At 35.8% G+C, this 26,247-nt stretch overlaps 1 protein-coding gene across 8 annotated transcripts in view; it reads right to left on the bottom strand.

The window, feature by feature from the left end:
- LOC100011334 (cohesin subunit SA-2-like) overlaps nucleotides 1–26,247 on the bottom strand; it is a 127,591-nt gene that overhangs the window by 63,687 nt on the left and 37,657 nt on the right. For all 8 annotated transcript variants that reach the window (XM_016424820.2, XM_016424819.2, XM_056807779.1 and 5 more), the window contains 10 exons: nucleotides 20,419–20,526; nucleotides 19,299–19,413; nucleotides 18,785–18,902; nucleotides 15,833–15,933; nucleotides 8,995–9,087; nucleotides 8,813–8,902; nucleotides 6,062–6,265; nucleotides 4,281–4,357; nucleotides 1,232–1,319; nucleotides 650–745 (listed from right to left, as the gene is read on the bottom strand). In XM_016424820.2, coding sequence (XP_016280306.1) covers nucleotides 650–745; nucleotides 1,232–1,319; nucleotides 4,281–4,357; nucleotides 6,062–6,265; nucleotides 8,813–8,902; nucleotides 8,995–9,087; nucleotides 15,833–15,933; nucleotides 18,785–18,902; nucleotides 19,299–19,413; nucleotides 20,419–20,526 — 1,090 coding nt within the window. The remainder of the gene's footprint in view (nucleotides 1–649; nucleotides 746–1,231; nucleotides 1,320–4,280; nucleotides 4,358–6,061; nucleotides 6,266–8,812; nucleotides 8,903–8,994; nucleotides 9,088–15,832; nucleotides 15,934–18,784; nucleotides 18,903–19,298; nucleotides 19,414–20,418; nucleotides 20,527–26,247) is intronic.

Raw genomic sequence — 26,247 nt, 5'->3', positions numbered from 1 at the left:
ATATTTTATTAGATTAATTTATCAGAACATAAATATTTAGCCATTCCTCAACTGAAGATGAAATCTGGCTTCAGACACTTACAAGCTGTGAGAACCTTGGCAAGTCATTTTGCTTGCCTCAGTTTCCTCATCTATAAAATGAGCTAGAGAAGGAAATGCAAACCATTCTAGTATCTCTGCCAAGAAAACTCTGAATGGGACCATGAAGAGTTAGACATGACTGAAAAAAACTCAACAACAACTGCTGTCTCTAATTCTGAATTTCCTAATCTATAAAATGGGAATAAAAGTATTACTTACTCATCTATTGTAGGAATAAAATAAATGCAAACTATAAAATATCATATAAAGTATTTTTATATTTACATGTCTTATCTCCCCAACAAAATTATATTTGTTTTTTTAAAATGTTAACCAATTATCATAACAGCTGGCTGGCGTATATATATATATATATATCATCAAAGTTTTAAAAATACTTTATTAACAATTATATTTGATCATGACAAGTCTATATGGTAGATATCGCAACTATTATCTCTTCTACAAATGATAAAAGACTAAGATAAAAAGGATTTGTAGAGGTCACACAGGTCCAAAACACAAGAATAATTCTCATGGCAAAGAATGGTAGTCTGTGTCAGCATACCTGAGAGGGAGGTGCTTCAGCCACTAATGCCTCAGTAGCTAATTCCAGCTGCCACAAGAGAGCAAAGTAACTGCACTGAAGAGCAGGGATTAGGGTCTGAAAAGAGATAATCACCCACTTAACAACAGGAATTTTAAATTTCAAATAAAACTAAACAAAACCAAAGAAACTGTAAGCTAACCAAAGGAGAACACAAAGCAATACAAGGTATCTTAGAGGTTTTACTTTTCAATAACAGAAAAGGTCAGGAAGAAAAGTTCTGAGAAATACCAGCAACCTCAAGTATCCACCCCTACTCCCCACCTCTCCCCCACTTGAATAAACCTTATTTTAAAAGAGTAAGAGGAGTTTTTCAATGTCCTTTGGGGAAGAAGGAGGTTAAGTATTCAATACAAACTTTGAGCAGAACAAGGGATTTCAAGGTAGTGGTGAACATGAACCCCTAACCAGGATAAACTAAGAATCAAAACAATTTCCTCTTGGCTATTTTCCAAGGAATCCAAGGTCCCAATTAGATTTCTAATTAAACATCATAAAAAAAAGCATTCTGCCTGGAAAGTCAAAAGTACATGTACTCTTTACCTCAACAGGCAACCCTCCATTTTCCTTCTCAAAATTGAGAATCTTCAGAGTCCAGTCACCGATGTGCCAGCTGGTGAGGTCATGTGCGCTAGGCCATAAGCAAAATAAGAAGTTATTTTCTTCATACAAGGTAAAGCCTCCCTCACTCAACCTAAGTTTATTCAGGAGGAAGGCTAGTCAAAGTTATGAAATTCTTCATTACAGAATATTTTTATTTTTTTTAAATGAGGTTATAATTCTTTCAAGGGCCTAGAGGACACTTAGCAACTAAGCTAATGAAATGTTATCCCTGGATGGGGCAGGGGGAGGGTGGCAAAAGGAAATTTTATCCTAATTGGCTTTTATACAGAGATATTTCGCAAATTTTTAAGCACTACAAAAATGTTGGCTATCATCATCATTATTATTATTCCCCCTCAAGACCGAACCCTCTTTGGTAACAAAGGAAAACAAGAGTAACTTTATCCCAAAATATGTGTCATACTGGGTTGACTCTGGGCAAGTCACTTAAGCCCCACTGTCTAGCTCTTAACATTCTTCTGCCTTAGAACCAATATAAAATTGATTCTAAGACAAAAGGTAAGAGTTGGTTTAAAAAAAAAATGCATCGTGATCAGCTCTATCAAACCCTACCTCTATACCTTAGGGGAAATGATGTTCCACTGTCTGCTTGTGTAGGCCTTTGTCACATTCTGATGGCTCAGGCCTGGATTTCCTCTTTGGTGATCAGATCCATTTACATTGCCCAGATCCTGTGCAAGCTCTGCTGAGTTCAATCTACTTCCATTCATACAAATCTTCCCATTTTTTCCTAAATTCCTCACAATTTCTCACCTCATAATCACATTTATACAACACACTCTTTTTTAGCCACTGAATAAGCACACACTTGGATACTACAGTGAATGTTGGGCCTCTGCTTCTATCTCTGACTGACTTAGAAGTACAATCTTGAGTAGTGGGATTGTTAGGTCAAAGAAGGTAAGAGCAGGCAAGAGACCCTTCCTTATCTTGCTTAATTCCCAATCAATATTCAGAAGGCTGGACTACTTCACAGCCCCTCTCACAAGGAGGGGCTTGTTTTCTTGTCACTTTTGCTGAGCTGCATGGCATAGGACAGCATTGGTGAATGTTTGAGTTTACATGTCCAAAATGCAACTTCAAGCTGCCTGTTAGCCCCCTGCATTACCCCCAAGAACAGAGAGAGGATATGCTCTCTTTGGGTGACTAGGCAGAGGAGCAGGGCATGCAAAATAATGTCCTTAGGCTCTGGGAAGAGGGAGAATGGAGCATGTCCCCCCCCCATGTCAGCCTGGCATGCGTGCCAGTATTTCACCAACACTGACACAGGATAACAATCCAGAGATGTTTCAATTTGTGTTTAAGAATTACATTCTCTCATTTGATCCTCACAACAACTTTGGAGGGTAGGTGCTATATATCCTAACTGACAGGTGAGAAAGTTGAGGTAGATAGAGGTGAAAAGGTCTTCCTGACTCCACACCTTATGCTCTATCTACTGCATCACCTAGCTGCCTCTTTCTCAACGTTAATGATATGGACATATTTTCAATTAGTTGTTTAGCACTTGCAATTTCTTTAAAAACTAATCATATCCTTTAACCACTTAACTATAGAACAAGAACTTTTAACCTGGAGTCTATATACTTTTATACTAATTATGTACTAATTGTTCTCAACAAATTTTTTTTATAATTCTTTTTTTAAATGGATTTAAAAATATCATTTATAGGCTTCACTAGACTGACAAAGGGGCTGATGATACAAAAAATGTAAGAGTCCTTGGCCTAAGGGAATGACTCTAAGTATTATATACTTGGGTAATTTCCCTATACATTTTAGACCTGGGGCCTCTTGGTAAGAACTGATATAAATATTCCTCCTTACTGTCTACTTTCTTTTCTATCTTCACTGATTTTGTTCATACAAAAGCTTTTACATTTTACATAGTCCAAAAAATTTATTTCATCTTTTGTGCTCTCCTATTCCCTTGTTTGGTTCAGAAATCTCTTCCATCAATAATGGTAAAAAGTACCTGATCTTCCTCCTCTAAATTTTTAATAGAATGATTTTTTCTATTCAGATTATATATCAATTTTGACCTCACTGTGGAATGTCGTGTCAAATACTATTTGGGGAGAACTATTTTTTATTAGAAAAATAAGAATGATGTAAAAGAATGGAATAGACATTTTTTGTAATTAATTATACTTGCTAGGAAAGTACATGAGACTCATTTCTCATTTTAAAAAGACTCAGCATTCTCCAAAAAATGTTATTTGATCTCTTCTACTCCAATAAGACCTTGTTTTTATTTGAAGGCAAATAGTTTTAGCAACTATGCCAACTATCACAAATGTTGAATTATTGATGTTGGAACTATTAAGACTTTAGTTTACCCAGTTTTAGTTTAGTTATTTCATTTTCCAATCTCATCTACCCATAGACTACCAAAAAAGATTATAAAACCATTTTAATAAAAGGAAAAATCAACAGTGGAACCTAGTTGGCAGGTACTTCTTTCAGTGACCTATCTCTTCTTCTATCTCTTTAATTCACTGAGTACCACTAGAAATTGTCAAATTTGAAAGGAATATCATTACATCCAGAAGAAGGATGCACTCACAGCTACCAAGAAAAGATGTACAATCACCACTTTAACTAAGTACTCACTGTGCAAGGTATGCTGTCTGGATGTTCCAATGACATTTAGAGAGTAAGGGAGAGAGAATAATGATCCCTCTATTTCACTAGATTACACTCTGATGGTCTAAGTACACATAGCAGTGCCTAATATGAAAGTTTTTGTTACTAACAATCAAAACCAAGGGGAAACAACACATCCAAAGGATGGGAGATTCCAGACCTCTGAGGAAAGCCCTTGCAAATAAACTGATTTAATACTCAATGAGGTCATTAAAAATGTCATGAATCCATAAGAAGCTCAGGAATCCTAGTTTTGACAAAGCTTACAACATATAAACAAAAATGTTTATTATATATATATATAAGTAAATAACTATCTTACTTGTGAAAAGCTGTTAGTTTTTTCAGAGAGCAGGACATTCGCAAAATGTGTTCTTCGCTTACATCAAAGCCTTCTTCCTATATGAGTTATAAAAAAAGAAATGACAAGCAGTGTGGACATATAGATACATAATTATTAGGATAAAAGCAGAACTTGGCTAAGTTACTAATCTTCACTAGAAGCTTTCATAAATATTTAATCATATTTTACAGTCATAATATAAAGAGGGAATAAAGAGGCAGAAATAATACCACCTTATACTTGAAGAACACTAAGATTCCTGAAGGATTATGCTAACAATATTTCTTTGAAGTGAATGCAGGTATCATTATCTGCCTTTTATAGAGGAGTAAATAATGACATTAGGAAGGGAAAGTGGCTTGAGTACCACACAGAGACACGTGGAGTCAGAAAACTTTGGAGTAAGTACAAGCTCTGTCATTTCATAGTCTTGTAACCACAGGCAAGTCATTTGATATTTCAGAGCTTCAGACTCCACATGTATAAAATGCAGATAAAAAATACCTGTAGTGGTGTTAACATAACCACCCCTCTCCTTTGGATTATAAAGGAAGAAAGCCCAGTCTCAAGATATGACTAAATGACTCCTCCCAATCCTGCTTCCCACCATCTTTTTCATACCATACAAGGAAAAAAGGATAAGGAAATGCAAGCTAGAACAAGGGTTAAGAGTTCCCAAGAACAGAGAACACTCAAAGTCCTAATGCCAACATGAGAGAGAAACAAGGTGTATATTTTGCATTTATTGATCATTTTATTACAAGGAAAGAACTGAAATAACTAAATCCAAATTTCACCCTCTTAACCCACAAATGAATTAAGTCCAATATGTGGCTTAATAAATTTCTTTTACAAATTCCCTCCCTATCACTGCAGTCTGAAAGAACATCAAATATAATGAATAAGCTTTCTTTTTTTCTTGATAAATTCAGCCACACAGTGCTGTTCATATCTCCCAACTGTTGTTTCTACATTTTAAAACTAATGAAGGAGAAGGGGGAATAGCTAGGTGGCTCAGTGAATTAAGAACCAGGCCTGGAGTTGAAAGGTTCTGGGTTCAAACAGACACTTCTTAGCTTATGACCCTGGACAATTTACTTACCCCCCACTGCCTAACCCTCACCACTCTTCTGCCTTAGAACCAATACATTACTTGGTTCTAAGACAGAAGGTAAAGGTTAAAAAGAAAAACTTTTTTCATCTATAACATCCTTCTCTGAAAGAACAGCTGTCACTTTTCAGATACATATATCTAGACCTAGTTAAATGGAAAATGCTTTGTATCAGGTAATTAAAAACTAATTCCATGGCCACAGGCAGAGACTTCACCTACTCCAAGATATCTAGTAAAGATTATCCAACATAAAAAAGCCAGTCTGACATAAACTGAGCATATCCTAGATCATGTGCAGCAAAAATAATAAAAGAAAAACATTTCTTTGCTACATTACCACTCTGATGTTGGAACTATAGTAACCTACTTTTCAAAATCAGGGCTGCTACCTCATTGGATCTGTTCAGAAGTTCAAGTCTTAATGATAGATAATTCACCAAGGACAAGTGACCTAGTGTCACCTAAATGTCACCTATCTTTCTGAGCAAAAACTAACTTTTTCTTTTAGAGGTTTGAATGCCATTTCCTCAATATAAAGTTAAAAGTCTCATATTTTCATGATATTCTTTTTTTTTTATTCCTCACTACCATCCCCTCATCCCCCATTAGCACCTTCTTATCAGTTACCAACCCTGTTTGTACATACCTCTTGGAAAAAGTCATCTAGAAGCTGGTAGAAGTCTTTAACCATCTCTTCTATTAACTGGTGCCGGGCCTCAGATACGATAGGGAATATTTCAAGCTGTTCATTGCAGAAGACACTGTATACCTTGGAGCAGGCCTCAAGGATATTAAGGTCAGAGTGTCTGTGCACAAGTTCTTTCATCTCCTTTAGCAACGCATCCAAGTACTACGAAGAAATGCAGGATCTCATAAGGAGGGCCAGGTCACCATCCCAATGGCTACTTAACAATTCTAATCCAAGAAGGAAGAGCTAAGTTAAAAAGCATTTGTTGAGCATTCAGTAAGCACTGAGCACTGTACTAAAGAGAAGTGAGCAAATTTGAAGGAGGAAAAATTGAAGTGTATGACAATCATTATGAGAATTAAAAAAGCTCTCAGTATAATGTAGTAGAAGGAGCAATGGGCCTCAGATTCAGAAAATTTGAGTTTAAGTTCCAGCTTCAATCCTGGCTTGCTGTATGTTTCCTCAAATATAAAACAGAATAAAAAGAGTTGTACCATCTATTTGTGGAAAGTGTAAGGAAAGGGCTTTGTCAATTTCAAGGTAATATTATTATATTATTATTATTGCTGCATGGATTTTAATAACTATGGTATTATGTCCATTGCATTGTGTATATACTCTAAATAAGGAATTATGAATAACTGGAGTAATGGATATCATTTTTAAAATATGAGAAGGAAAAGAAAATGGTCTATGTAGCAAAAGTGAGGGACCAATGGACACCCCCCCCTCTGCCTTAACAGCATCTTCACAATGTCAAAAGAAGTCAAGGAAAGCCTTTAGGAGAGAGGAAATGTTTGACTTTAGCAAGAATGACATTTGCATAGCAATCTGCATTAATGGAAGGGTATACCTACAGTGATGAGATAAAAAATCCAGGTGAGTAATTATTTCTAAGTTCAGTTTCCAATTTTCTAAAAACACATAACAAGTATATTTTACATATTTGCATATATCTAAGCATACATATGTAAGTATATAAACATGTATAAAATATATGTGAATCTTTTTAGAAAATACACAAACACACACACATACACAGAGTCATAGAATCACAGATATAGGGGCTCAGAAGAAAGCACCTGTCCAATCCCTTCATTTTATAGAAGAGAAAAAAATCTAGGTCCTAATTTGAACCCAGTTCCTCTGCCTTTAAACAAAGAGTTTGATATAATGTGTGCACTCCCAAACTACTCACAGAAGAAAAGAAATAGCATTTGCAATTGTATATCTTTCATTATAGACCTTTAGTGGTCAGACCTTAGGACAGGGGTTCTTAATCTGTTGTACATAGAAAGATTTCAAGGGGTCTGTAAACATGGAGGGAGAAAAAAAAATTACCTCTATTTTCACTAACCTCTCACAGAAATTTATTATTTCCTTCAATGATAAATGTAGACAACAAATCACATCAGTAATAGTAATACATGTACATTTATCACTAAACGAAATCACAGATATTTTCATATCAATTAGTTATAGAATTCTAGAAAGATAATTTACACTATTCACTGTTTCTAAATTAGTAGAATATGAAATCAACCACTACATCCCATATGATTGTAGTCATTTTCTCTATTGAGTGTACTTCAATATCATTGGCTGCTTTTGAAATTCTATTTTATGAATTTAAAAACTTTATTCTGAGAAGGGGTCCTTAGACTTCACCAGACTTAAAAAGGAGTCTAGGAAACCAAAAAAGTTAAGAACCCTGCTATAGGGAAAATGGAGGAATGAAGGAGATAGAATAAAGGGAAACTGTATAGAGGCTGGAAGAGAGATAAAGGAATGAAGGAAAAAGTCAGATGATAATAAAAAAAAGTAGAGCAGGTTCTTGAAATGTAATATGGAATCTTTTGTGAGAATATCTTTATTAGGCTGGCAACTTCTCTCCAAGAAATCTCACTGGCCCTCTCCTACCCTCTCACTCTACCTTACTCCTAAAACCACAAGGTAATAATCAAGATTGTTCAATAAACACCAAAAAAGGTGATAAGTAACCTTCCATTGGTCATCTACTAGCCCACAACTGACCCTTTTTGAACAATAAAGAAACAAAGAAAAAAAAATTTTCCCCCTGCCAAAATAAATAAATAAATGAACCTTCAAAAACTATATCTGACAAAAAATTATCATCTATTTTCTGTCCTAAATAAGAGACCATAACAAAATCATTATTCCTCTTTAATAATTACTTTTTTGCCTCAACTCTGTCTCCTACAAATATACTTGTCTAATAGATTCTAGGTTTTCCTAGCACCAAAGAGAAAATCTCTTGGAAAAAGCTGTCATTTTAATAACAATTACTCTAACAGGCTTCTCACCACCCCAATATATCCAGTGTCAGACCCCACTCAGACTTAACCTCATATAAGCAATTCAGAAAAAGAAGTTTGTACTGAAAGTGAGTATCCTGCATGAAAGCTGAAATCACTCACCAAGATATTCCAACAGCAGGGATACTGACAAATGCAAAAGGACTGTTTCAGTACAATAATGGGATTTAGTGAGGATCTGAATATTATAGAAATATCTTATGTCTCAGACAATAGTTTCTATGACCATCGCATACTATAGCTCCTCAATCAAAACCAAATCTCTAGAGCAACTGAATTTAATTCCCTCAAACCCCACCCAAAAAAACCCTATAATGTCTCTCCTCTCCCTCCCTCTCCACCTCAAGTTACCCTCCCCTTCTTCTTTATTCACCTTCTCCAGGCGTCCAGTAACATACACATTCAAATTATAATACTGGGGAATTTGCAGGAAGTTTGTCACTTTTTCTATATCTGATGAATACTATAGGGAAAAAAACAACAACAAAATATGAGAGTACTATAGGAATTCCAATGAAATATTTAACAATGGCCCAGGGAGCAGCTGCTCATTACCTTAGCCAAGAGCTCAGGAAGCACTACAATGAAATGCTCAGTCATCCGGGCACATTCTTCCATTTGAGATTTCCTCTCTTTTGCTGTGAGGACCTTCAGAAAAAGCACAAGGCACAAGACAAGGGTTAGACAAGGCTCAACATTAGCATCACTGATTCTATCTCAGGAGTTTAAATGTTAGTTTAAATTAATTAATGAATTAAATTGATAAATTAAAGGGATAGATACTTTTAAAAATGTGAAACTCCCAGATTAATAGAATAAGAAATAGAAAATTTAAATATAAATGAACTACTGAAGAAAAAAAATCCTGGAAATCAAATTAGATTTACAAATGAATTCTACCTGAATATTCAAATAATTATTAATTCCATTATTATACATTTATATATATATATTTATATATACATAAAACAAATTGTTTTAAAAATAGGAAAAGCGATCCTATCCTTTTTGTGATATAGATATGGTCATAACACCTAACCAGAAAGAGTCAAAACAGAAAGAAAACTGAAGAACAATCTCAAATGAACATGAATACAAAAATTTTAATTAAAATTTTAGCAAAGCTATAAGAACATATCAAAGCAATTATACACTATAAGCAGGTTGAATATGGTGTTGATTCATTATTAGAAAAAAATTAATAAAAATGAAAGATTATGTTAATAGCAAGAAAAACAAAAATCATGATTATGCCAACAGAATTTTAAAAAGGCTTTGGACCAAATATATCATTTCTGCAAAAATAAAACTAAAAAACAGGGAAAATATAGACGGTTAATTAATGTAATAAGTATTATCTATCTCGGGGGCAGATGGATAGCTCAGTGGATTGAGAGCCAGGCCTAGAGACGGGAGGTCCTAGGTTCAAATCTGGCCTCAGACACATCCCAGCTGTGTGACCCTGGGCAAGTCACTTGACCCCCACTGCTTAGCCCTTACCACTCTTCTGCCTTAGAACCAATACAGAGTATTGATTCCAAGACAGAAGTTAAGGGCTTAAAAAAATAAATAAATGAATGAAAAGAAATAAAATTAAGAGCCTGGCAAAGCCAAGATGGTGGAGTAGAAGCAGGGAAAGTACAAACCACCATGCAAATCCTCTCCAACTAACCTTAAAATAACATTTCAAAACAAATACTGGAGTACAAGAACCAAAACAAGGGTTGGAGTTCATACCAAGCACAACTTAAAAGGTAGGCAGAGAGAGTCAAGTTTACTGGGGTTGAGGGGGAGCACAGTCAGCAGGAGGCTACACCAAGGAATTGGCTCAAGCCAATAGCAAACCTCCCTTTCCGCCTACCCCTTTACATATATCTACTGTTCCAAGTTCTGAATCTGGGCCCAAGCCAACACCAATGCGATCTCTGGAATACCCTGTTAACTTTCCAGTGCCAGCCTGCAGTAAGGTCCAGAATTCCAGCCAGAGGCAGATTGCATGCCTGATTTGGGTGAGCCCAGAATGAGACCAGGAGGCCTGGCCCAAATTTGTAGTGAAGACCTGAACTCCACTTTGAGGTAGTCTGCCCTGCACTACAGGTCTGTGTAAATCCAAAGTGAGACTATAACTCCCAGAACAAGAGAATTGAGGCAATAAGTCCCTGGGCAAAACAGTCCATAGTGTGGCTGACTTGATCAAGACCAGACTGAGGCCAAAAGCCTCAGCCCAAGCCTGAGGCTAGACCTTGAGACCCAGCATAGGGTAGCTCTCAGTGCTCTGAGCTTTGCAAGCCATCAGCACTCTCAGGGGGTGATTGAATCAGCAGTGGGAGGTAGCTTTCAGAGCTCTCAGCACACAGGAAAGCATGCCACTTTGGAAGAATTAAAAACCTGCAGAAACCCAGAAATAGAAGTGAAAGGTAGCACCAAGGAAAAATTTAAGTTTAAGAGAATACCTCTTCTACCCTGAGAACAGAGCTCACTTTAAGATAAAAATGAAAGTCAAGAAAAAGGCTGGGAAAATGAACAAACATCAAGAAAATTAAAAACACCTAACCATAGAAAAATTTTATGGCAACAAAGAACAAGGAACAGATACAGAAGGGGACAGAGAGAACAAAGTAAACACACACAAAGCTTAAAAGAAAAATATAAACTGGTCTCAGATTCTGGAAGAGCTCAAAAAGTATTTCAAAAATCATTTAAAGAGAGGCAGAGGGAAAATGGGGAAGAGAAATGAAAGCAATGTAATATATAATTGAAAATCTGTTACTCTAAAAAAGAAATACATTTCCTAGGAGCCCACTGACTTCCTGTCGTTAAGTGCTTCCTGTAGACGGGGGATATTAGGTGGGGACATGGAGGGTTCCACCTCTTTACTTTCCGTCCTGAGCTTGGTGGTGATAAGGCAGGTGTTTGAACTGGCTGATCAGTCATGGGCACGAGGTCTTTATTTTGTATCCTCTTTACTCCTTGATTTCTAATGATCATTAATAAATCCCTTCAAATATAATATTTTTATTATTGAGATTTAATTTTAATTTTTACACTGATAGCAACCATTAGTTGGAAAAGAAACTATCAAGTTTTTAAGACAGCCTAGATAAAATTTTTTTAAACCACGTTTCTCCTGCCAAGGCTTTTCACCATGCCACCCCCATCTCGAACTCCAAGAGAACACCAAACTCTCTACCTGAGCTGCTGCCCTGCTCATGCCAGTTTGTTTGTTGGTTTTTTTCTTTCACTATTTTTTGCCAGTTGCCCTCCCTACTGGCTACTACTAGTTTGAGGAATTTAGCCTGGGACTCTTGGCTGAGAAAAGATAAGCCACTTCTCTCATCCATCTGCTTGAGCCCACCTTCCTCATTCCTGACTGATGATTTTGTTTGCTGCTTCCTATGCTGCTTGCTCCTAGTCCTAGTTCTGCTCCTGTTCCTGCTCCTGCTCCTTCTCCAGTTTCAGCCCCTGACCCCAACTTCATTCCTGCTGGTAGCTGCCTCTGTATCTTCAGAACTCACAAACTTGGAACTGCTCTCTGAGTACCTGGTAAAAACCAGGGTGTATTTTCCTTAGGCAAAATTAGCTTCCAAACTCCCTCTCCATATGGCTGAGGAACCAAATTGCTGTGTAGCATTTTTCCTCAGGGGGAAAGAGGAAGGGAAGAAGTTTTTACTCTTCCAAACAGGAAGTAAAAATTACAAACATAGCATAGTCTATGAAAGAGTAGTACATTGTCTTTTTCAAACAGCTTCTACCACTAAAGAGTGGCACTGATCCTTTCACATAGTATTGGTTCCAAGACAGAAGGTATGGGTTTAAAAAAAAAGTATTTTAAGATACAAAATGAATAATTTTGATTACATTACGTTAAAAAGCAACAAACCTAGGGAAAAATTAAAACAAATTTCTGACAAAGATCTAATATCTCAAATTTATAGAGAACTAAGTTGAATTTCTAAGAATACAAGCCATTCCCCAATTGACAAATAGTCAAATGACATAAAGAAGCAATTTTCAAATGAAAAAAAATCAAAACCATCACTAATCATATGAAAAAATGTTCTAAGTCACTCTGGCTTAAGGAAATGCAAATTAAAACAACACTGAGATATCACCTCACAACTCTCAGAAAGGCCAATGTGACAGTTAGGGAAAGTGATAAATGATGGAGAAGATGTGACAAAATTGGGACACTAATGCATTGTTGGTGAAGTTGTGAATTGATCCAACCATTCTGTAAGACAATATGGAATTATGTCTAAAGGGCTATAAAACTGTATGTATCCTTTGATCCTATTATACCACTACTGGGTCTATATCCCAAAGAAATAATAAAAAAGGGGAAATGACCTACTTAAACAAAAATATTTATTGTAGCTCTTTTTGTAGAGGCAAAGAATTGAAAATTGAGGGGATGTCCATAAATTGAGGAAAGGCTGAACAAATTGTGGTACATGTTGGTAATGGAATACTATTGTGCTATAAAAAATGATAAGCAAGATGATTTCAGATAAAGCTGTTAAAATCTGCAAGAACTGAAGAAGAGCAAAATAAGCAGAACTGGGAGAACATTGTACACTGTAACAGCAATACTGTATGATGATATACTGTGAAAACTCTGGACAATCCTAAAAGACTTATGATGGGGAATGCTATCTACCTCCAGAGAAAGGAGTTGGAGGAATGTGGATCAAGGCAAACTACCTTTTACATTAGTGTATTTATGGTTTAATTTTAGAGTTTTAGTTTTGTATGTTATTACAATGCCCAACATAGAAGTGTGTTTTTCATAATGACAAAAAGAAAATTAAAAAATAAAAATAAAAACCTGTATTACTTGTAATGGGAATAAATTAGAAGCTTCTCCAATAAGTCTGGAAGTAAAGCAAAAATTTTTATTATAACCACAACTATTTTAAAAAGTTCTAGTAACACTAATCATAGCAACAAAACAAAAGAAATCAAGTGAATAAGCATATGAAATGGCATCATGCTAGACTCAAAGAACCCTAGAGATTCAACTAAAAATTACAGAAATAATAACTTCAACAAAGTTATAAGATATGAAATAAATCCACATGAACCATCGGCATTTCTGTATCTTATCAAGAAAATCTGGCAAAAAGAGACAAAAAAGAGAAATTCTTTTTAAATAACTGTCCTTGCAAGTGTATTTACCAAGATGATACCTAGGAACTACTCTGAATGCAACTTCTAAGCACTCTTTAACAGCATTTCAGGGATCTGTATTAAAGATACATGTGAATAATTAGAGAAATATTAATAAATCATGTAGCCAAGCCACTCCAATAACTTATTCATTGCCTAAATCAAACTACCAAACATTTACTAGATGGAGTGAGAAAAAATAACAGCAAAATTCACCCAGTCAAGGATTTCAAAAGAAATAATGAAAAAAGTAGTAAGGCGGTCTAGTACTGCTACCTCTCCAAATGATCACCCTAGATACTTCCTCTGATTCATTGCCAATATTCTAGAAAGAATAGATAAGTATTTCCATTTCCTTATCTTCAACTTTCTTGAAATCAGGCTTCAGTTCACAGAACTGCTAAAATTGTTTTTTATCAGTCACTAGTAACTTCAAAGAACAAATCTAATTGTCTTTTCTCAGTTCTCATCTTCAAATGCTTCATACAGCATTTGATAACTAAATTCATTATCTTTTCTTTTGCCAGTCTCTCCTCCCTTGGTATCCATGATACTATCCTCTCCTGATTCTCCTCCTAAAGTATTTATGTCTTCCAAATTACTAACCAGCCCTTTTCTCTCTACCTTAGCAAGCTCATCCAATTTCTAATCATTTTAATTATCATCGATCCAGATTATTCCCAAATCTACATATATATTCCTAATGTTGACCCCAGCAGTCCAAAACTTCACATTTCCAACTATCTGATAAATATTGCTAACTGGAAAAGCTATAGCACTTCCAATTTATCATTTCCAAAAGAAAAGTAACTATTTTCTCTTCAAATCTTCTTTTCTTCTCTGAAACAGTATCTCCTCATTTATTCAAATGCATCTCAAGAGTAATCTTTTATTATTCCCTATCCCTCAACAACCGATCGGTTAATAAATCGTATCAATTCTATCATCGTAATATATCTGCTACACTCTTTTTACTCAGTGCCACCGTAACATTTCAGTCTCTCAACAATTGCCTAGAACAGTGAAATAGCCTCCTAACAGTTTCCTGATCTGCAATCTCTCCACTTTACAATTTAGCTTTCATATAAACACCAGTATAATTTTCCTGATACACCAATCTGATCATCTCTCAAAACTGCTCAAAACATGAGTGGCTCCCTATTGCCTACAAGATGAATAATAAACTTAGCCTAGAATTCAAAGTTTTCTAATAATCTGCCTCAAAGCCATAATTCCAGAGTTAACTTTATATTACTCCCCTTCCATGAACTTTGTATATCAAACAAATGGATCACTAACTATTGCTGTATCTAAACATTCTACCACCTCTGCATATTTACACAGAGCTATCTCTGGCTCCTTCAAGGTCTTGCTCAGGCTTTACAATTTCCTTGATCTTTTTCAACAAGAAATGATCTCTCTCTCTCCCAGAATCTTTCATTTCTTTCTAAGGGCCCTATCTTATGCATTTGTGCCTTGGTCCCACTACTAGAGTGAAACCGTGTCAAAGTAGTGCCTTCCACAGAGAAGGGACTTCATAAATATTTATGTTATTAAACTGCAGATGGAGAAGTGATTATGAAGTGATAGGATCAATATAAAAAAATATAACTGAATCAAACATCCAAAATATTATATAGGCTTCTTCAAAAGAAGTCATTTAGGAAGGTATACACTTATTTCAATGATCCTACCTCTATTCAGACTAGTTTTAAACTCCTCTTTTTGACCTGTCTTAAAAGACTCAAAGAGACTGAAACATTTTTTTTGTCTTCAATACTAGCCAAACTCCAGCCTTAAGGTAGACTTCATTTTTGGGAACTGTCAAAACTCACTTGCAAGTAAGAAAGGTAACAAATTGGGTAATACCACCTATAAGGATTCTAGAGTTAGTAACCTCACAGTTCATCTAGTCAACATTATCACTTTAACGTTGAGGAAAGTGAGACTTTAAAGATGAAGTAACTTGCCTACAGAGTTACCACAAGTGAGCAAAGTAAAAAAGAACACTAGTTTTCTTCTAAAGCTTTTAAGTAGCTTAGAGTGACTAGTCAAAGTCCAACATTGGAACACAGCATTCATTTAGATATGTTTTAATACATTTATGACTGGGTTACTTTTTAAGTCCTATTATATAGTAGCATTTCATATTTATATTGTGAATTTCCAGAAGACTAGGAACAATTCACAAGAGCTCTGGGATTAAGTGAAAAGAAACTGCACTTACTTTTCTGCCTCCTCGGCCCACTGGAGGATGACCTTCTACAGTCTGGCGCACTGCTGCTGCGATTATTTCCACAAGAACAGTTTCTTGGGCATCTGTAAAGGCTATAAACAAATCAGAATGTCTAATTGGAGAATTACAGAAAGTGAAAGAAATTCAGGATACAATGACTTGGAAAAGCAATGAATGTGAGAATAGTTCCAAATTGTTTTCCAAAATGGCTTAACTAATTCATAGCTCCATAAACATTTCATTAGTGGGACTTTCCTCCCATAATCTCTACAGTGATGTTATTTAATTTACATTTCTCTACCAATGAGCTAGAGCTATATTGGTGAACCTATGGCACACATGCCACACCTGAGGGCATTTATCACATGACCCACCCCTCTGCCTAGCAGCCCAGTGGGAACACTTCCTCCATCCCTGTCTGGGATAAGGGGCAGTTCACATGTCACATGAGGGTTGTAGTTTGGACACTCGGTCTCTAAAAGGTTCACAATCACTGATCTAGAGCACTCTTATTATTGCTATGAATTTTCATTTCTCGACTTGAGAACTACCTATTTAAATGCTTTAATCACTTATTTATTAGGAGAAAAAACAATTCTTATATATTTGCATCAACTCTATATGTCTTGGACATAATTAGTGGAATCTGGTTAAGTTTTTTTCCATTTAATTAACAAATAACATATATAACAGAAGTATAGTTTCTTATATTAATTCTTATATCCTTATTCTTTTTTGTATAGTAAAATGTTTATGATTAATTTCACAATAAAAAAGATTTTATAGAATAGACAAATGGGAAGAAAAAAATTTTAGATTTTAGCAATTGCTTTTGTTAACAGTCAGCACTCAATGAGAACTCAGTTTCCTGTTTTCCAATATTTCCACTAGTTGGTGTTTTTGAGTCATTTTCAGTAGTAGCTGGCTCTACAATACTTTCATTTGGGGGGGGTTTGAGGGCAAAGATACCAGAGTGGTTTGCCATTTCCTTCAACTGATTTTACAGATGAGGAAATGAGGCAGGGAGGGTTAAGAAAGTTTCCCAGGATCACAAAGCTATTAAGTGTCTGAATCCAGATTTGAACTCAGGAAAATGTGTCTTCCAGACTCCACTTCCAAAGTCTCTCCACTATGCAACTTGTGGCCTGTTTCTATTAGAATATGCTATAAAGTAAGGGATATTTTTCTTTCAGAGAGGAAAGAACTACTAACTCATTTAATTTCTAAGGAAGCCAAGCCAAGAAAGCTCTTCCTTTCCAACACCTTTTAAAGAATTAAAGTGAGAACAAAGTTCTGAAAAGGTCCCTATTTCAGCAGCTCTGCAAGAAGGCTTGAAGAAATGGCTTGAAGAAATGACAAGCACACATTTGCATAAATTAGAATTACTCAGTTTAATTCTGCTTAAATTCAACAATGTAAATCTCAACAGTTATATATGAACTTGATACATTCATTAAGTCAGTCTTGTGACTAATGTAAAGTGCTGACATGCCAAGGATACCATGTAGAATGGTTCCCTTTATAACAAGACCTCTGGCAAATCTCTAGAAGTCAAAGACAAGGAAAAAGACACTGGCCTTATGTAAGCAAGCCTACTGTAATAGATAGCACATGTAGAAATTATCATGTAATAGAACAGATAAAACAGAATGCAGCACAAAATAGGGAGCCTTATCTTCCCTTGCCTATAGAATAATAACACTTTATATAATGCTTTACAATTTACAAGGGGCAGCTAGATGGCTCAGTGGATTGAGGGCCAAGCCTGAAGATAGGAGAACTTGGGTTCATATCTGGCCTCAGATACTTTCTAGATGTATATTCTTATCCCTAAACCCCCAATACCTAGCCTTTACCACTCTTCTGCCTTAAAACCAACACACAGTATTGACTATAAGATAGAAAGAAAGGGTGTTTTTTTTTTAAATGCTGAAAAATAATAACTAAACATATAAGAGCCAATCTGACTAGGAAAAGTCTTTTTATTGAGACCCCCATACAAACATTTTACTTTTGCCAACATATTCAAGATCCAAGTGTTCCATTCATGTTCTAAATTATTCTGGGAAATCCTAGATTATGTGACTACTAAGGTTCTGTTCAGCTCTATCATTCTATGAATCTGTTAGATAGTGATGGAAATTCAGCATGTTTCCCCTGAAAAGCAAACATACCCAGAGTTATGTGTTTTCCAATAAAGTATCTGATCCTACATTTAGTGATAGTAAACTTCAATTAAAAGTCAAAGAAAAAACCTTTTCCTAATTTTTAATCACAAAATATCTTTCTGTGGCATAACATCAAATTATTCTTCAGCTAATCAGGCTGTTTTTGTCAGTAGATGTTACATAATCTAACTAATCACAAGGCTTCTAGAACATGTTCCTTAAAACCACTCACATTTAGGGGTCAGCTGGGTGGCTCAGTGGATTGAGAGTCAGGCCTACAAACAGGAGGTCCTGGGTTCAAATCTGACCTCAGACACTTCCCAGCTGTGTGACTCTGGGCAAGTCACTTGACCCCCATTGCCTAGCCCTTACCACTCTTCTGCCTTGGAGCCAATACACAGTATTGACTCCAAGACGAAAGATAAGGGTTTAAAAAAAAAACACTCATGTTTTAAAATCAAATAAAAAGCAAATGAAATTTATACTTTTAAGTCTTCATGCCAACAAACATTTTTAAATGCATAATGGCAAACTGGTATATGTTGGATATAGTGAAAATTTTAACTTTGGCTTATAACAGCCAAGACTTCTCTTAGGTATGAAAATTAATGGGTAATAATAACAGTTTACAGATTCAGAAATGAAATTTCATAGATATATCACCTTGTCCCATTCCAGGTCCATAGTGAGACTTCAAACTTAGAATGAGTAAGTCATCTCCCCCTAAATTGTTAGGAAAAGGCATTTAAGCAGACCCCACAATCTTGTTTCTCACCTTCTTCCTTTCTCATGGACTTGTTCCTTAAAAGATTTGTCAGACACTCCCAGTCTCTCAGCAAACCATCTTCCCAGTCCCACAAGCTATCCACCAAGTAAGTGACATGTTTATGAAACTAAAAGAGAATTTTTAAAAGATGATATATAAGGATACAGGGCAAACACAAAAAAGTCTAATATCTTTATAAATCTAAACCATATCACACATGTCACTACTTCAGTAGTCAGCACCAAAAGTAAATAGATTTCATGTTTCCATAGTTCAGTGGTTATATAGAAGTTAATGCAAAGAGGAACAATATCATCTTAAAGGGAAACTGTATGAATGTTGTCATTTTGTGCCAATCAAAAACTGGCAAATGCCAAATCGCAATATTCCTATAGCTTATCATCAAGTCTGACTTCAAAACAAAGCAAGATAGTTTCACCTGGAAATACAGAAGCCTCTTCAAATATTCTCAGGCCTAGTAACACCACTTCATAGTAAACCAAGAGTCTGACATTTTCCTTACCCCATGGTTCAAGAAGAAAAGAATAAGTTTTTTCAGTCTTCTGAAACTATACACAAACTTATTTTTCTTTTTAAAGTGAGGAGCTTCTTCTTCACCTGGTGGGAGACAAAATAGTCTAGAAAGAAAAAAAAAGAATGGTTCTCAATCAGTCATGTACATAATCTACCTGCAAAGGATGAGAAATTCTACCTGAATCAGATCTCAAAAACATCACCAGATCGCTATTCATTTAAGTCATTTATCATGGAACCTGTGAACACTGGGCCTACTGGCTAACTCTAAAGTGTCAAGTCACTGGCTATAACCCCACTGCATTCTAGCTAACACCTCTCTTGACATCCCATAATACAAAACATAGGGTAGTAAGAAGGTTAGTTTAGTAGCTGCTAGCATGTGGCCAGAGATAGCAACAATGAAGTGTCACATCAGAACCTTCAGGGGCCAGAGGAAGCTCTATATATTCCCCCCTTCTCTGGACCTAAGTGTGGATACCAAACACAACTCAAATATAGGGAGAAGTGACACAATTAAAAAGAATTCTCATTTCTACTGAGGATTTAGAACCACACTTTAAATTTTTTTTTTAAAGTCTCCAATTACTGAGAATCCTACCACAACAAAATAATATGAAAATTAACCATGTCAAATAATTTCTTGTTTCATTGTTCTATATAACTATTGACAAAAGAGTAGGTTGAAAACCAAGTGTGAGGTCCATAATGAACACTTTTCTAAAAAGGGCCATAATTTAACATCAAGGAGTGGCAAAAGGTCATAGCTTCCACCTTTGTCATTGTCAAAGATAGATCAAGACAGGAAATGAATGAGATTCCCTATACAGGAGAGCAGGGAAGATGAACATTGACAAAAAAAAAATTGCTAAGATTTAAGACTCTTTCCTTTTTTTTTCCCTTCTTAAAAACAAGGCCAGGAAAGAGCTCAAAGAAACAACAAACCCCCTGCTGACTACTGATTCAGTAGATCAACTGGCTCCCAAGATGCCAAATTTCAGGTTAAGTGTCCCTTCCATGGGAAGTATACCTGTAGCAAAATAAACTGTTAGCTTCTAGCTACAAAAGTAATTTAATTTTTAAAAAAAGAGCATGACTAAGAAAGATACCTTTTGCAGAGCAACTCCCCAGCTACTACAGCTAAGGGTCTGTATGTCGCATAAACAAAATGATACATAGCTTCACATTCTTCAGATGACACTGTATTCCCACAATGCCTATGCAAAAACAAACAAAACAAAACAAAACAAAACAAAACAAAAAACCCAGAAGATACAATGCTTAATTTGTGACTTAAAAGGGTTTTCAAGTTCCACATTCAACAGTGCTGATTGTAAACAGTTCTATTTAGACAATCATTTACACAAAAAGTTCCCAAAATGTTATCAGTATTATTGTACTGTATGATTATAAACTAAGTTTGCCATCTGGACTACTACTCATGATTCCAATAAACTTTAGGACTTGTTTATACACAGCAAGGTTTTTAGAAAACTACTGCAATTACATAGTAAAAATTTAGAAACCTGCTGATTAGTCCATGATCAAGTTCTTATTATGAGGCAAATTTGACTCTTAAGCACCATGTGTCATTTGAAATTTGTCTCTTATAACATAACACAAAGCCAAAAAGATATTAGTCTTATTACTAGAAATCAGTTTTATAAACATTTGTGTTATGTGGGTATATTTAGAACAAAGTATCATTATTATGAAGTCATAAGGCAATAAACTCTAGACTATACTTAAAGTGCAATGTCATTAATATCATAGTATATCATTATACTTGCATATCATGTCTTTAAACCATCTTTAACTTCCAAAGTAATTTCATATCTATCATCTATAATATTATTAAATTATTTAAGATCACATATAACTTAAGGTATTTAGATAGGAAAGGCTACTTCAATAAAATCAGGCATAAAAGGGCCAAGAATGAAATCCACAACCAAAAATCCAAATCCTATCCAATATAACCAGAAGCTAACACTTCTTTTTTTCAGTTGTAACACCTTTTAAACTTTTTAAGATAGAATTTATTCCCAGAGCTATTTGAATTTGGCTATCGTTTCCCATGCCTCTACACTTTTCTCTGAGTAACCTTCCTAAGTTACAATTCTGATCATGAGCAAAAGTTTTCATTATCTACCAAATAAAGTATAAACTCCTCATTTTGGCATCCAAAGTCCTTTATCATAATTTTCTGGACCTTTCACATTATCCTACATTCTGGCCAATCTTATTCTTTCCTGCCCTTCCCACATCTATTCCTTTGCTCACCTCATCCCTAGAATAGACTCCCCACCCCCTGCCATCTCCACACAAGCTAAAGCCTCTCCATTCTTCTCATAGTCCAACTCAGATGTCACATCATCCATGAAACTCTGCCTAATGATGCCCTATCCCACTCTACCCCCTCCCTAGGCTCAATGATCTCTTCTTCAAATTTCTCATAGCACCCTGGCTAGGCAAATCCTTTTCAATTATCACTCTACCTAGGTATCTGTATGCCTGTATTTTCCTGCCTCTAAAGCACCTGGGGAGCATGGTCTATATCATTTCTTCCTCTCTGGCATAAATACAAGTTAGATACATAATAAATGTTCAATGTAATATTTTTCTAACACTACTTCTTTACTAATAACAGACTGAAAACATCATCACTAACCTTTGATAAAAAATAAAAAACAAATTTAACAGCATGAGGCAATGGTGGGAACATGATTTGGAGTCAAAGGAGCTGGGTTCAAATCCTAGCTCTGCTACTTACTACCTGTGTGATTCAGGACAAGTCACTTCATCTCCCTGGGCCTCAGTTTCCTCATCTGTAAAATGAGGGGGTTCTTCACAGGTGCAGGAATGAGGGTAAAGAACATGGAAATGCTGTGGCAATCTAAGAAATGAGGTTGTACAAGGCATTAAACTAGGAATGCCATTATTTCTAACCCAAAATCTTTTTTCCATAAAAAGAAATGTATTTGTGATTGAAATAGTAGTATTTAGGTTCATGTGAAAGCAACAGTAATTCTTGCTGACCCTCAGAAATGTTTGATTTGCTTTAGAATATGAAATTTGTCAAATTAAATAGTGAAGAGCATTATTCACAATGGAATTTTCCTTATGGACAATTATGACTGTCCTCTTCAACCAACTCCAGTGGTTTCCTATTATTGCCAAAAGGATAAATTATAAACTTCTCTGTTTAACATTAAGGCTCTATACAACCTTAGCCCAGCCTACCTTTTCTGCTTCTTTGAACATTATCCCCCTCCCATACTCTGCAATCAAAGGAAAATGACCTTCTCTCTGTTTCACACAGAACACTATCCATCTCTTATGGCTGTGCCTCAGCATTGGCCAATCCTTGTGCCTGCAATGTTTTTTCTCCTTCCCTCTTTCTCAGTCTTTCTTTTACTTTAAAATGCAGCTCAAACTGGTCATCTGCATAAACTTTCCTGGTCCCTTCAACTGCCAGTGCCTTCACTCTCATTCTTGCATTTAGCCTCTTTGCATACTTATATTTATAAATGTTATATTTTGAGACAGCTAAATAGAACAGCGAATAAAGTACCTGGAGTCTGGAGGACTTGGGGGCAAATCTGGCCTCAAACACTTCCTAGCTGTGTGACCCTAGCCAAGTAATTTAATCCCAATTGCTTAGCCCAGTGATGACAAACCTTTTAGAGACTACGTGCCCCTCCTCGAGACTGCATGCTGTGCTCTGCCCCACCCCCTTCCCCCACACAGAGAAGGGAGAAACTGCTCCCATTGGGCTCCTAGGAGGAGGGGCAGGAGAAGTGAGGAATGTTATCAGGCACAGTGGACAGGGGGAGAGGAGCAGCTCTGTCCAAGTCCCTCTGCCTTTCTAGTAACCAACTTTGGTGGGGGTGGAGGGTAGGTGACCACCTGCCCACAGAGAGCGTGGGCCATCTTTGACACCTGGGCCATAGATTCTCCATCACTGCCCTAACCCTTGCTACTCTTCTGCCTTGGAACATAAACTTAGTAAAGATTCTAAGACAGAAGGTAAGGGTTTAAAAGAACTTTATATTTGTGTTGCATATTATTTATATACTTGTCTCCTCAATTTAGGATATAAACTTACTGCAAAAAGGGGCTTTTTTCTTTGTATTCATTTCCCCAGAGCCCAGCCAACAGCCTGGCACATAGTAAATGCTTAATAAATACTTGGTGATTGATTAAATTCCTCAATCTAATTCACTGAATATGAATCATTAGACATGCAGGACACATCAGAGGCAAACCCTTAAAATGAGCATCAGGAATGATTAGAGTGAATAAAGTTTTTAGAAACTAAACCACAATCAGTTCTTAAACTAAGATGAATACATCTAATGAGGTTTTTACAACTACAGAAAGAGTTACTATTTGGAAGGTATTGTAGGATATGAGAGAAAAATATTCTGGTGGCTATCTGTTGAAAGTTATCTCTAATGATAAATTCTTGGTCAGTCATTACTATCTTGCCTAGGTATGCAGCACCCCTTTTACCTTACTAGGAAGATGCCCTGTTGGTATTAACGAAAATAACTTACCCAAACTATTTCTCTCCCCCAAATTCATTCCTCCACCACAGTTCACTGATAGAACACATTATAATGAGCACATATGTAATCATTCATGGAAACAGACTCTGTGCTCTATGGTAGAAAGTTATGACTACTTACTAAACTGTTGTCCTCTGTTAATGAGCATCCTCATCCTATTACAGAGTGAGGCTAGGGCTCAGTCAGTGTTCTAACATGGGCAGAATCAACCAGAACAACATTAATTTCTTCCCTCTTAAGACTGCAAAGTCTTTGACAACAGGGTCTCCTTCATAGCTATTCCTCGTGTATTAGACAGCAAAGCAATGCTCATGCTCTGCCCCATTTTCTTCAACTTATAACTAAAGATTACACTAATTCTATAATTCCCATAAAAGCAATGTATATATAACAAATGTTTAGGGTGTATACTGTGAAAATCCACATGCACAGGCATATTTATTAATATACACAAAACTAAGTATTTGCCTCTTTGAATACAAACTCCCTGAGGATAGGGACTATTTTGTTTTTGTCTTTGTATACCCACCACTTAGCACAAAGGTGCTTAACTGTTACGGATTTTAAAAACAGCTGACTTTAAGTAAATCACATTATTTTCATAGACCTCAGCATCCTTATCTGTATAATGGGAGAGCTGCACTAATGGTTTTTTCCTCAGTTCTAACAGTCTATGGCAGGTTCTAAAATTACATCAGAGGTAAAAATTATGTTCTTCAAAGTACAGAGTAATTGTGTAATATTGATTCCCAGAAAAAGAAATTATACTACACCATACTGCCAGCAACATGGAGGGGAAAAGAATCCAGACTCCTAACTAGAAAGGCTATTTGTTAATGACTGCTGAGTATCCCATGACACAGCCAACACTGAGAAAAATAACACTAGCATCTGGCAAAATCATCTTTCCACTTATTGTGCTAAAATTCTAGTTGAATACTATAGCGCAGAGCTGCCTTTTGCAGAGTACATGCCCAGGAGGAAAGTTCTTTCTTCCAACAGGCCTATTCACAAGCCATTTTCCAAGAGGATCAGTTTTCCAAACTCTTCAGTACAACAGCACATTTTTCCAATTGCCCATATGATCCAATTACACTCATCCTCCCAATGAACCACTCAAAACTATTTTCAGAGAGTAGCAGATGGTAAATCAGACACTCCAAGGAATTTTGTACCTAAGCATAGCTTAAGATATTTAAGGTTTTTGTCTTTAAACAGAATAATTTTGTGAGAAAGAAGATCTCAAATTATTTAGATCTATACTCTGCCAGATTAATCAATGGTTCCTTTTTCTTTTTAAAATTCTACATACACATGCAGGAAATTGTCCAGTGGCAGGAATCATGATATAAGAGAAAGAAAGAGAATGAGGAAAAGTAAAAGTAAGGTTTATTTGAAATGGGAAAATAATTTGTTTAGAGTACTGCTAAAGTCAATCAACATTCCAATGGAAGTATTTCACTTAAAAAATTTCAATCATATTCAGTAATTATCAAATATAAAAAATTATCTAATAGAAACTAAATTTATTAAATTACCAAAAAAGAATTTAGGGTAATAAAAATGAATTAAGATTATTCCTCCAAGGAACTTATTTGCTAAGAGAGGGCTATGTATAAAAAAGTATAAGGCAAAATGTGATACCTACAATCACAGAAAAGTCCAGATAAAGAGTGTTTTAGGGCATGGAAAGATCAGTGAAAGTAGAGTCAGATTAGTGGTGCATTAAGAGAAGTAATTTTCTTGGAAAATGAAAGATATATTGCAATGGAGTGATATTAGAGGCAATAGTGTCTAAAGATGATGATGGACTGAACTAGTATAAGGGCAATAGGAATAAAAAATGAGATCAGGACTTGGCAACTGATTAGATTAAGTGGAGTAAGAAAAAGGTGAGAGTAAAAGATGACTCTGCAATTTTAGATCTGCAAAATAATCAAGACTTACATAGTTTTGCCTTGAGTGCCATGTACTTTCCAGCTAGCAGGTTCACAACTCTGTTGTCATTCTTCTCTCCCTCATTCCACAGTCAATAAGTTATCATATCTTGTCATTTCTACTGCCACAACATCTCTGGGATTCATTACCAACTCAACCAGCCACTGTCATATTTTTGGCACTCATCATTTCTCACTTAGACTTTTGCAAACAACTCCTAACTTATCTCCCAGCCTCAAGTCTCACAGCTATGAAAGCTATTCTCTTAAGGATCAAAAGCCTGACAATACCTTCCTTCCCATCTTCTCCTGCACTCAACATATTCCAGGAGTTTTCTATCATATGGAGAAACAAATCTTAATTTCTGTCTGGCACTGAAAAATCTTCATCACTTGGTTCTATCTTATTTTTATAGTCTTATACACAGAA

This window comes from Monodelphis domestica, chromosome 8, assembly GCF_027887165.1.
Source record: "Monodelphis domestica isolate mMonDom1 chromosome 8, mMonDom1.pri, whole genome shotgun sequence".
Taxonomy (NCBI): Eukaryota; Metazoa; Chordata; class Mammalia; order Didelphimorphia; family Didelphidae; genus Monodelphis; species Monodelphis domestica.
The sequence above is the reverse complement of the archived record's forward strand: the minus strand, read 5'-3'. Positions and strand labels throughout refer to the sequence as shown.